The sequence below is a fragment of the Choristoneura fumiferana genome, chromosome 30 (assembly GCF_025370935.1).
Source record: "Choristoneura fumiferana chromosome 30, NRCan_CFum_1, whole genome shotgun sequence".
Lineage (NCBI taxonomy): Eukaryota > Metazoa > Arthropoda > Insecta > Lepidoptera > Tortricidae > Choristoneura > Choristoneura fumiferana.
The window spans coordinates 8698927-8711068 of NC_133501.1; the positions used below are offsets into that span (position 1 = coordinate 8698927).

The 12142-nt window shown below is 39.0% G+C and overlaps 2 protein-coding genes across 5 annotated transcripts in view; both read left to right on the forward strand.

The window, feature by feature from the left end:
* Positions 1-132: 132 nt before the first annotated feature.
* Positions 133-8666, forward strand: LOC141444851 (dynein axonemal light chain 1-like). Of its 2 annotated transcripts, none has more exons than XR_012453224.1 (5): positions 133-369; positions 445-556; positions 7233-7477; positions 7918-8088; positions 8476-8560. XR_012453224.1 is itself a non-coding variant. In XM_074110575.1 (5 exons), exons 1-5 carry the CDS (start codon positions 215-217, stop codon positions 8527-8529), a joined length of 639 nt encoding a protein of 212 aa, XP_073966676.1. In that variant the 5' UTR covers positions 133-214; the 3' UTR covers positions 8530-8666. The 2 variants fall into 2 exon arrangements, 1 of the variants encoding a protein (XP_073966676.1); XM_074110575.1 differs by having other exon boundaries at positions 7233-7379; positions 8476-8666.
* Positions 1020-12142, forward strand: part of LOC141444833 (uncharacterized) — a 337995-nt gene continuing 326872 nt past the window's right edge. Inside the window, exons 1-2 of one of the 3 annotated variants that reach the window (XR_012453215.1) lie at positions 1020-1155; positions 2445-6846. Coding sequence is in view for 1 of the 3 variants with exons in the window: in XM_074110544.1 (XP_073966645.1) it covers positions 1416-1563; positions 2445-5221 (2925 nt within the window). In the remaining 2 variants the exon portion in view is untranslated. The other 2 variants (XM_074110544.1, XR_012453216.1) reach the window with 2 other exon arrangements.

The following is a 12142-nucleotide window of genomic DNA, read 5'->3' on the forward strand; positions in this document are numbered from 1 at the left end:
GCTTACTTCCTCAATCTCGTATCTGGGTATATTAAATTACTGTAGAATCATCTTTATGTACGAGAACATAGAGTTTTGATTTGTTGTATACAATTCGGATAGATACAAGGTTGAAAAAGTACATCGATGAAATCTTGTTTTGTCAATAAATTGTTACCAATTTAGTTACAAAAGGAGTTTTTGAGGAATTTCTCCGTGATATTTTTCGGAGATAATGGCAGCTAAGGCAACTACTATAAAAGAAGCAATAAAGCGATGGGAAGACAAAACGGGTCAGCAAGCTGCTACAGCGACGGAAGTCAGTTTGATATTTCAATGGCCACCAATTGAAAAGATGGATAATAGTCTTGCTTGCCTTACCAATTGCGAGTAAGTTTACTTTAAAAATATGTAATAAAAAAATTAAAATTATAGTATAAAATATGTTTGAATTTCCCATTTCAGAAAACTAAGTCTTTCAACGAATTTAATAGAAAAGGCGGCCGGATTGAACAGTCTGAAAAAGCTTCGAGTACTATCTTTAGGAAGAAACTACATAAAATCGTTCGCTGGTATGGTAAGAGCGTTTTCAGATTATCCGATCCGATATCGGCATCGGACGCCGATAAGATAACGGGGCAAGTAAAATGTATGAAATATGATCCGTCCGATCAACTAGTTATTATAATTAGCACGATATTAATTTGTTATGATTTATCACCACTTTTCTTTTTATTTTTGAGTTAGTTCAAGTGGGAAATTACTGTACCGTGGCAATTCTGTGGTGGAGTGATGTGGGTGACACTCTTTCCCGGTCCGGATAATACCGACCCTGTTTTTCGTGTACACGCCCGTAGAAGCTCTTGTCAGTTTCTATGGGCGTGTACACAGAAAACAAGGTCGGTATTTCCATGTCGGTGTTATCCGGGCCGGGAAAGAGTGCCACCCGAGTGATGTGACAGTGGTGACAGCTCGGCGCTCGTGACGGTTTATTTCATAGACCTATAATACACTAGGGTACTCTTTCTACGGTTTATTTATTTATTTGGGGTGACACTCTTTCCCGACTCGGATAATAACGTTATGGAAATACCGACCCTGTTTTTTGTGTAGACGCTTGGTACACGCCCATATAAACTGACGTGAGCTTCAATGGCCGTGTACACGAAAAACAGGGTCGGTATTTCCATCCCGGTAACACCCGGTATTATCCCGGCCGGGAAAGTGTCATTCTTTAGTTGTTTATTGACATGCTTTGTTATGGTTTGGCTTCGGCGATTCGGCGTTTGTTTGTTTTTAATTTACCATTCATTTATATTCGCTATTACAGCGCTATGCCTCAGTATTTTAAGATTATCGTTTAAAAATCCGTATAATCTCTAACCTTTCCTTTTGAATATGCTTGTAAGTTCGCGTGAACGTTTGAAACATTGATCATGTCGGAGTGTGTGAAGGAAGAAGTTGCGTGGGAGCCTGATTATGTGGAAGCGCTTGCGCTGTGGGCTCTGTACGGCGACCACGTGGTCAAACCAGACCTGGTGCTCGGCCCCGAGACGATACAAGCCCAAGACATCGCACTCCCTGGTTAGTGCTAGCTTCTTCAGCTTTAACCCCACTGACAGCGGTGCCGGAGCGGTGCGGCGCGGAGGCAGTACCCGTTGTAATATTCGTTCTAACATGACGAAGTCCACATAGAATACCGCGCCATCGCGCGTATCAGTTGGACTAAAGCAAAGGGGTTTCCGACTACATAGGTACCTATGTACATAATCTACACTACTACTACTATGTATTTAAATTTCGGTTCTTTTACCTTTTCATTGTACTTGTAGTGTCTGCTCTTGTGTCTGATATCCTGTCAATCGTTCAAAGGTTAACTGGAAGAGATCCCTTTAAGGGATAAGTTCGCCTTTGTACTTTATCGCCTTTGTATTATCCTGTTATGTTATTTTCATGTGGTTTTATGTACAATAAAGAGTTTTACAATACAATACAATACAATAATCTATATAGGTTAGGTTAGAGTGTCAAAATTATATATGGGACCCCTTTTGCTTTAGGCGGACCCAAGAAGAACTTGATACTTTTTATTAATTATAGTACTGGCGCGAGCGCAATAAACAAATGCATAGATTGTGGCCATTTTGTACAGTCAAGGACGTAAATATATGTGTTACCAAGACGTCAAAAACATTGATACACCTTCATGCCACTAGTCATAAGGTTGATGTATAAATGTATATATATTTGTGCCCTTGACTGTGGAGTATGTATAGTGAGCAGCAGAAGTGAATGAGCAGTTATGGTTATGGTCTAGGTACACATCATGACTAGCTGCCAAGAGAGTGAGTGTTTAAATCAACAGAACACCACAAATGCTCATATACTTCTGCTGCTGATTATAATAAGCAGGTATAAGCCTATAATTTTTTTTTTTTATTAGATAGTTTACTTTTGTGTTTCAGTTGCAAGAGGATGCACAGCATACACCAACAATGTACAACCCAAGAATGAAGCTGCACCAGACCTTGATGATGTTTCTCCTACTCACTTTAACCTTGAAAATGCTGTTAGTAATATGCCCAAGACAGAAACATCACAGAACTCTGAGGATATTAATATTACTAACCTTGACAACACCACTGTTAGTACTAAAGCAACACAAGAACCTGGGTTTATTTCTACAACCCACAAAAGTACTCCAGATGTCATTGCTAGTAATATACCTAAGAAAGGAATGATGCAGAATCTCAAGGATATATCTATCAGACCTTATTACACTAGTGTTAGTTATACATCGAAACAGGGAGCAACACAGAACCTTGTATTAGTTTCTACTAGTCACAAAAGTATTCCAGATATTGCTGATAGTAATATACCAAAGAAAGAAGCAAGACAAAACTTTAGGGATATTTCTACTAGCCTTGAAGATGCCAGTGGTAGTAAAACATCTGAAGAGGAAGCAACCCAGCACCCCGAAGGCATTTCTACCAGTCTTGAGGATGCCAGTATTAGAAATTCGCCTGAAAATTATGCAACACAGGAACCTGGGTTTGTTTTTACCACCCATGCTAGTTTTCCAGATGTTAGTGCCAATAATATGACAGAGACAGAAGCAATGCCAAACTCTTGGGATATTTCTGCCAGTCTTGAAGATGCCAGTGTTAGTAATACACCTAAAGCAGTTGAAGAACCAGAGCCTGGAGATATTTTTAACACCCAAGCTAACCCTCAGGAATCTGGTGCTAGAAATGAACCTAGTCTTCACAAAAATGCCCAACCATCACTAAAACCCTGCTATGTTAATTTAGAACGCATAGCTTACAAGAAAGCTTTCATATGCCAGATATGCCAAAAAATTTGCCGCTACAAACAAAACCTTAGGATTCACTTCCTCTGCCATACCAATGAAGAACTTAAAAGTATTAAAATTGAAAAAAAAAATACCAAAAAAGTTAAAGATAAATATAATTGTCACATTTGTGGCAAGGCTCTGGCATGGAAACAGAGCTTAGTTAAACACATGAAAAAGCATACAGAAGATCCTTTTAGAGAGCAAGTGCGTTTAAAAACACCAAAAGATAGTGTTACAAAGACTTATTACACATGTGACATTTGCGGAATGTCAATATTGTGGAAAAACAGTTTGATAATGCATGTGAAGAAACATGCAGAAGATCATTTTAGAGAGCAAATGCGTTTAAAAACACCAGAAGATATTGTTACAAAGACTTATTACACATGTGACATTTGCGGAATGTCATTATTGAGGAAACATAGTTTGATAAAGCATGTGAAGAAGCATGCTAAAGAGGTTCCCTTTGTATGTGAAGTCTGCAAGAAACAGTTCAGAGTTCCATGGGAGCTAATGGATCACATCAAACTTGCATCTTGTGAGCCATTAAAGGAAGCATTGATGGTTGATCCTCCTACTAACAAGATATTACAGGATCTAGTGCTAAAATCCTGCTATATCAGTCTTGAACGCATTAAGACTGAAAATGAAGACCCGAATGCGAAAATTACTATTACTGATGTAGATATTTGTAGTGGAAGCGAAGATGTTGTTGATGTGGATCAGCAGTTACAGGGCTCTTCGCGGGCACAGGTTCACCGTCGCTCAAAGAAGCTTTCATGCAATAGCTGTAGCAAAAAGTTCAGAAGTCATGGTGAATTAGTTGCCCATGCTCGTTCTCACACAGGGGAGAAACTTTTTACATGTGATATCTGCAAGAAGAAGTATACCTACAAGCATTCCTTACAAAAGCATATTCAAACTATCCATTTTGGTGAGAATTGTCATTCATGCAAATTTTGCAAGGAACAATTTCGTAGTGCTTTCTCACTACGGAAACATGTCCGGAGTCACACAGGGGAGAAAGAGAAGAAGCCCTATGTATGCAAGGTCTGTAAGAAGACGTTTAGGAATGAGAGGGAGTGCATTGACCATGTTCGAGTGCACACTGGTGAAAAGCCGTTTCATTGTACTGTTTGTAACAAGGGATTTAGGGTGGAAGTTGCTCTGCGAATCCACAATCGGATCCACACAGGCGACAAGCCATATTCCTGTGATATATGCAAGAGAACATTTCGTATTTGGCAACGCTTAGATGCTCACAAACGTGTACATACAAATGAGAAACCATTCATTTGTGATATTTGTAAGAAACAGTTCAAGCGGCTTGATACTTTGATGACCCACAAACGGACGCACACAGGCGACAAGCCTTTTGCTTGTGAATTTTGTGACAAACGCTTTGTGCAAATGGGTCATTTGGCTACCCATCGACGAACTCACACCGGGGAGAAAAGTGTCAGTTGCACAGTTTGTAATAAAAAGTTTTCAGATGTACATTATCTAAAACAGCACAACAGAATACACACAAGGGAACGACCATACTCTTGTGATATTTGCAAGAAGGTATTCCCTTTCCCTACGTCTCTGAAAATTCACATTCGGAGTCATACAGGCGAGAAACCGTATGGCTGTAAAGTTTGTAAAAAGCAGTTTGCGCAAAGATCGAACTTGAAGACCCATATGAAAACTCATGAGAAGAAGATTTGGCCATTCACTTGCCATCTTTGTGAGAAGAGATTCCAGTGTCGTAGGTCTTTGGACAAACATTTGGCACTGCATGATCAATATACACCGTATATGTGTGATGTGTGTGGGGCTAGGTTTAAGAGTAGTAGTATGTTGAGTGTTCATGCGTCTGGGCACTATGGTGGTGAGCTGGATTAATTTTTAACCCCGACGCATACAGGGTGTTGAGTTGATATCTGTTTGTGACATTGTAGCTCTCAAACGGGTGGACCAGTTCTGATGCGGTTTTAATCTAAAGCTAGTTTAATCGAGATGGTTCTTAGCTAAGGCTCAGACGTTTTTGAGAATGGCCATTTCAGGGGTATATCAACTTTTTGAAGTTGAAATTACTAAACCATTTGTCGGTGGCATTAGAAAGCGGTGCATAACGAAGGATATAACAACAATTGATATAATTTTCATTTGATATAATGCAATATATTTGATATGGGGGAGGCCTTTGCCCAGCAGTGGGACACCTCTACAGGCTTTTCTAAATAATAATGCAATTTATCTTAAAAATCAAACTTATTTCTATGGTTGGTTATTAATTCGATTTGATTTTCTTTGGGTTAGGTTAGGTTTATTTTATAAAAAAGTTCTGTGAAGTATCTAGCCTTAGAAATTAAATCAAATGTTGTTATATCCTTTGAAATTATATCAAATGTTATGTCGAAGCCGATCATTACACACCCATTAGAAAGACGTCCAGTGAAATTAGTTTAGTTTACTGAATAAGTATAAAAAATATAAGTATAATTATAATTTAGATTACATGTCAGATCAAAATGTACCAAAATTGTTCTAACTAAAGGATACAAAAAAATAGAACTTCAAAAAAAAGCAAATGTCGAAAAAAAAAACCTACAAAAGATGACAAAAAGCTAGGGACCATCAAAACTCATAAAACCTAAAAAATGATGTGCACGTTTCTTAAAGAACTACTTAACAAAAACTTTTTAACTTTTTTTAATGCTTTTTATAATGATTCCAAAATGCAATAAATAAATGAAACAGTTTTTTATTTATATCTTCTTTATAAGCTAAAAGTCAAATTCTCATAAAACTGCAATTAATGATTATACTTCCGAAATGTTGTTGTGGGCAATTTTGACCATTTTTTTTATATTGCGTCTAAAGCTGAGCTTGTACAGTTGTGTCAATAAACTTAATGTGTAATAACTTTCTATGCTGTTTATTACAATCACAAAATGCAATAAATGAAAAAGTTTTTTATTTACATCTTCATAATAAACTAAACATCAAATTTTCATAAAACTGCGATTTATGTTCCTACTTCCGAAATGTTGGGCAATTTTGACCAATTTTTTATATTGTATCTAAAGCTGAGTTTGTACATCATTTGTGTCAATAAATTTAATTTTGTCTATGTTATTGTTTTTCTTCAAAACTATCATAATTTTAGTCTAAAGAATATTTTTTCAAAAGCAAAATGTACAAACCTAGATTCTGTTTTTATTAACAAGTTGTCACTTTTGGTCCCATATCAAAAATGGTCAAAATCAGTTAACAACTATTGGGGACCATACAAATCGCATTTTTTATGAAAGGCATGGTTTTCGGTTTCACTTTACAGTTATAACCATTACCACATTCGGGATTTATCGCACTAACAAATGAGATAATTATCAGCTCAACGTTTCGGCCACATTACATGGTCGTGGTCACGATCACGAGTAGACCACGCACTGGTAATGAAATGAATTGATATTTTTATTCCAGACGTAAGTCCATAGGTACATTACATAATCAATAACAAAGTAGTTTTGGGCCGTAGTTCCCACGCAAGGTCCGTGCGGATTGCTACCACCATCTTGCTTGCTTCCTGCAGTGAAGCAGCAGTTTCCTCACTGTTGTGTTTCGGCGTGGAGAGTAAGACTGCCGGTGAAATTCTGGCACTTGAGGTATCCCATCTTACGCATCTAGGTTGGCAACGCATCTGGAATTTCCCTGGTTTGCAGATGTTTAGGCGGTGGTGACTTACCATCAGGAAATAAATGCTATTTTTTCCAGTCCAGTCGTATAAAAAAAAAAAGTGGCCGAAATGTTGAGGTACTCTTACCTACCTAACTATTACACGTTTAAGAATCAAGTCCCGAAGTCCCGAATACTTACACGTCTGGAACATGCTTAAGGTGGTATTTTGCAGGAGTGTGTCGGTGATACTCTAGAGGAACTGTGGGTGTCCTACAACATGATCGAGAAGTTGAAAGGTATCAATGTGCTGAGAAACCTAAAGGTGCTCTACATGAGTAACAACCTGGTCAAAGACTGGAGCGAGTTCAACAAATTACAGGTACTTAATATTCATTGTGGTATTACAGATAATAGGTATGGCGAATGGCCGTTGGGTGCGAAAAGTTCTCGAATGGAGATCGCGGAGGCAAGCGCAGCGTAAGACGTCCACTTCATTTGTAATTTTTGTGCCCTAACAGGGCTTATAAAATGAGATATATATATCTTTATTTGTTAAGCATACAAAGCAATATTTTTTTATCAAATAGCTGGCAAACGTGCATGTGGGTCACCTGATGGTAAGTGATCACCGCCGCCTATGGACACCTAAAGCATTATTAGGATTGCGGGTGCGTTTCCGGCCTAAAACGCAGGATCCCCCCACTCACCGTACGAAACACAGTAGCAAAACTGCTTTCTCACGCCGGTATTCTGTGGGAGTGTGGTACTAACCCGGTCGAGCCGGCCCATTCGTACTGCAGCCAGCAAGTGGTTACAATAAGGCTCTACCACAATAAATGATTATGCATTTATGATTAGATTATGGGGAATTTAGATTATAGGGAATTAGGGAAATAACTGAAAACACTTTTCTGTAGGAACTTCCACACCTGGAGGACTTGCTGTTTGTCGGCAACCCGTTGTACGACGCGTGCGAGCTCGAAGCGTGGCGGGCGGAGGCGGCACGGCGGCTCCCGAACCTGAAGAAACTCGACGGCGAGACCGTCTTGAGAGAGGATGAGCCCCCTCTTACAGTTGCTAGTATGCAGGTAAGTGTGTACTTGGGCTTATGTAAGAACGAGTATTAAGCGCAATTTTAATCATAAAGCCAGCAAATTTATTTTTGTACGAACACAATAATAAATGTCAATCGTTAAGTTGGCAATACTTTCCTGTTGTCTATGAATGTAAAACCGGAAACGCTATTTTACGCGCGAAATTGAAACGTCAACCTGTGCAATATGGCCAGCTGTCATTTCATTTGGCGCGTAAACTTTACAATGCGGCGTTCCATTGAACGCTTCGTTCTGTTCACTTTGAAATTAATTTTATTTTGTTCAGACAAAATCCATATTAATGAACAAATGGCTATAATATGAAATGATCTGGGATTGTCGTTGTCTTGTATGCAGTCAATAATCATCTCATTTTCACAGCCGGACGGTGGTGATGCGGTTGAGACGCTTGTCAGCGCTGAAACTAACGATTGAGCAAATTTAATCGTCTCTTACGAGTTTGAAAGCCCTTTCCATTGGTGAACCGATGACGGTGGACAAATGAAAGTGATCTGATGTAGAGTCTGAGTGTTATAGAAAAATAAATCAGTGTCATTAGTGAGCACGTGTTATTGTTTTTAACTTTCGCGATTCTCATTCATAACTAATATTTCTTGACTTCATTTCCGACCACATTGCAGCGGCCGTGGCCACGAGTCGACTGCAGTGTAGGGTGGGTATCATGTTCGCAATAAAAAATATTAGTTATAATTTTGAACATGAAACTACCGTGAGACTCACTCATATTAAATATAATGACCCGGATAACTCACGTCTTAAATCGAGTTTAGCTCGACATGTTTCGGGCTAATCCGTAGCCCTTCGTCTTCGGAGCAACGCGACTCAGCGGCTGCTGCAACACGCGCACTGCGCGCCGAAGACGAAGGGCTACGGATTAGCCCGAAACATGTCGAGCTAAACTCGATTTAAGACGTGAGTTATCCGGGTCATTATATTTAATATTAGTTATAATGTTATTGTATTAATTTTGACCGTAATTAGATGAACCTGACATAAATAATCAGTACAGTCCCCAGCACCAATATCTGACACAACAAGCGTGCATAAATATCTGCTACGACCCTATTTCTAGGGCCGGAAGGACGTGTCAGATATTTTGCACGCTCCGCTGTGGCAGATATTAATGCTGGTGACTGTACCTGGCCAACATCGGCGTAGCTATCGTATGGACAGGTGGTGCAGTGCACCAGGGCCCCGGAGCTCAGGGGGCCCTCTAAAGAAACTCTTTGAAAAGAGAGGAGCATGAATGAAATAGAAAAAAAAAACTTGAGCAGGCTCAACCCTCGAGCCTACGTGGAAAGATGGGGTGAGGGCCCGATTCTTTTTCTATACACCGGGGCTCTTGTCCACCTAGTTATACGCCACTGCTGGGCGATCGAGCTTTGCTCGGGATAAAACTCGATAATAAGCGTTTTCACAGAGATAAGACCAAGCTAGATCGATTTGTCATTCCCGAAAACCCCCACATACCAAATTTCATCGAAATCGTTAGAGCAGTTTCCGAGACTGATATCTACACATACAAGAATTACTCGTTTAAAGGTATTAGATCATTTATTACTCTAGTGCTATAGGAATCTCTTTTAGCAAATTAGTGGTTGATCTACAATGGGATTCGTTTACGTGGTATGTTTTCTATAAAACATCAGTGCCTCATCTTAGAATCATTGGCACGTGTAAATTTTACCAATAAATAAAACTTATATTATAGAAAATACTTTTATTTACATCCTTAACATAAGTAACTATCTTATTTATATTTATTGTACACTATATTCACAGCAGGCTTATATTTTAATTGTATACATAATAATTTAGCTTAAGTCAAAAATTCAAATTTTAAATGTAGTTTTTAATTTAAGTTATAATTTTGGGGGCTACTACGAAAATCGAAGTTCATATCGTACCGTCCCTCTCGCTCTCGTATTAAATAATATAATCGTCAGCGAGACCACAAGTAACGAAGTTAGAATTTTGCACTTCGTATTACAGAGCCACTAGGCCACCACGGCTTTTACGGCAGCAGAGGGTCGTGGGTTCAAACCCCGGCTCGCACCTCTGAGTTTTTCGAAATTCATGTGCGGAATTACATTTGAAATTTACCACGAGCTTTGCGGTGAAGGAAAACATCGTGAGGAAACCTGCACAAATCTGCGAAGCAATTCAGCGGTGCGTGTGAAGTTCCCAATCCGCACTGGGCCCGCGTGGGAACTATGGCCCAAGCCCTCTTGTTCTGAGAGGAGGCCTGTGCCCAGCAGTGGGACGTATATAGGCTGGGATGATGATGATGATGATGACATGACGATAAAATGGAGACGGGTTCTATATATTTTATGGCAAACGTCGGTACCTATGCCAAGTGAAATTCGGGCAAATAAAGTAAATGTGGTTTCCACCAGAGATGTGCGAAGATGCGCTCGTCTCTGGTGGAAAAGCAGCTTTACGTCCTGAGGGATGTAGTGTTATGTTATGTATGGATTATTAATAGGGGCGCTAAAATGGAGAGTTTACTCGAGCGTCGTGGGGACCTATTACATTTTGTAGATTAGTTGATATAGGTAGCGCCACGAGAGTTGAAGTGAATTACACACGGCTAGGGGAGACCTGGGAGAGTTGTGACAGAGGAAAGTAGTGACAACGTTTTTCGGAACTTAATGACTGGTAGCTAGCTAGCAATAGCGCGCGTTTTTTAGTTCAAGTGTCGAGCTATCAAAACGCACGTTATATGCGAGCTCGCCAGCAGTTAATAAGTACCCAAAAATCGACGTCACAACTCTCCTCGGTCTCCCCTACACGAGGAACTGATTGCATAAATGGAGAATGAATGAGTGAATGTCAAAATCCCGCTGCCATTGCATGACGTCTTGTGTGCGCGACCTCAACTCTGGTGGCACTGCCTATAGAAGCCTGACTGAACGATACTAGCGCCATCTAGCTTATCTCAAAAACCCCTAATATACGCCACACTGACACGAGTTTCTATGGGCGTGTACAAACGGTCGGTATTCCGGTATTATCCGGGCCGGTAAAGAGTTATGGTTATACTAATAATAATACACTTTCATATAATATTATGCATTCGTACAATTTCGTTTCATCCAAGCCTACAAAGCCCCGCGGTGCGGAGCTCCTATTTCATGGCGATTTGCCCTTTAAACATTTAAAGTTCCCTAACGAACCTTAGCTATATATTGTCTTGGACGTCCATTTTGCGGAATAGTACAAAAGCAGAAAGTATAGAAAAGTGCCTGGGAGACCGATTTTTATAATCACATCACTCGAAAGTACCATAGCTACAAAACTACAGTTCTAATTAAAAAGTTCAGTAATCGATAAGTTAATTGGACATCATACACTGTTTTTCTTGATTTATTTTAACTTTGACGTATGGCTCAGGTCAAATGTAAAATTCACAACTTAAGCGTAACACATTTGCGGGACAAAGATACTGATAATGATGTCTCTGACAAAGATGCAGTTAAACTCGACTTCAGAAAGGCATATTCATGTGATTTAAAAAATCAGTTCTCTTGGGGGCGACTCTTGAAATTCGTAGTTCGTATCATACCATCCCTCTTATTCTTGTATTGAATACCATTAGCGTGAGCGAGACACCACGGTATCAACTCCGGATTGTAAACTATACAAGGACAGACCTACAAAAAGTAACTTAAGAATTAACTTAAAATAATCATTTACGCAAACAATTACATAATCAGACTTTTCCAAACATTCCAAATTAAATACAAATATACAATAGCAAAAGGAATATTATATTTATGTAGAACACAAAACGAAAATTATTAATGAGCAGATTTTAATATTGTGCTTTTTTTTAATTGAAAACATAATTCTAACCTAAAAAATTTCTTTTATAAAAATTAATATTCCATCTTTCTGGCCCTATACCACAAAAAATACAAGCGCCATTCGACATAATTGTTAACTTTCTCACACAAAAAGTGACAATAATTTATTTATTTTAGAAATAAAATCCCTACTCTACTAATACTATGTATGTGAAAGT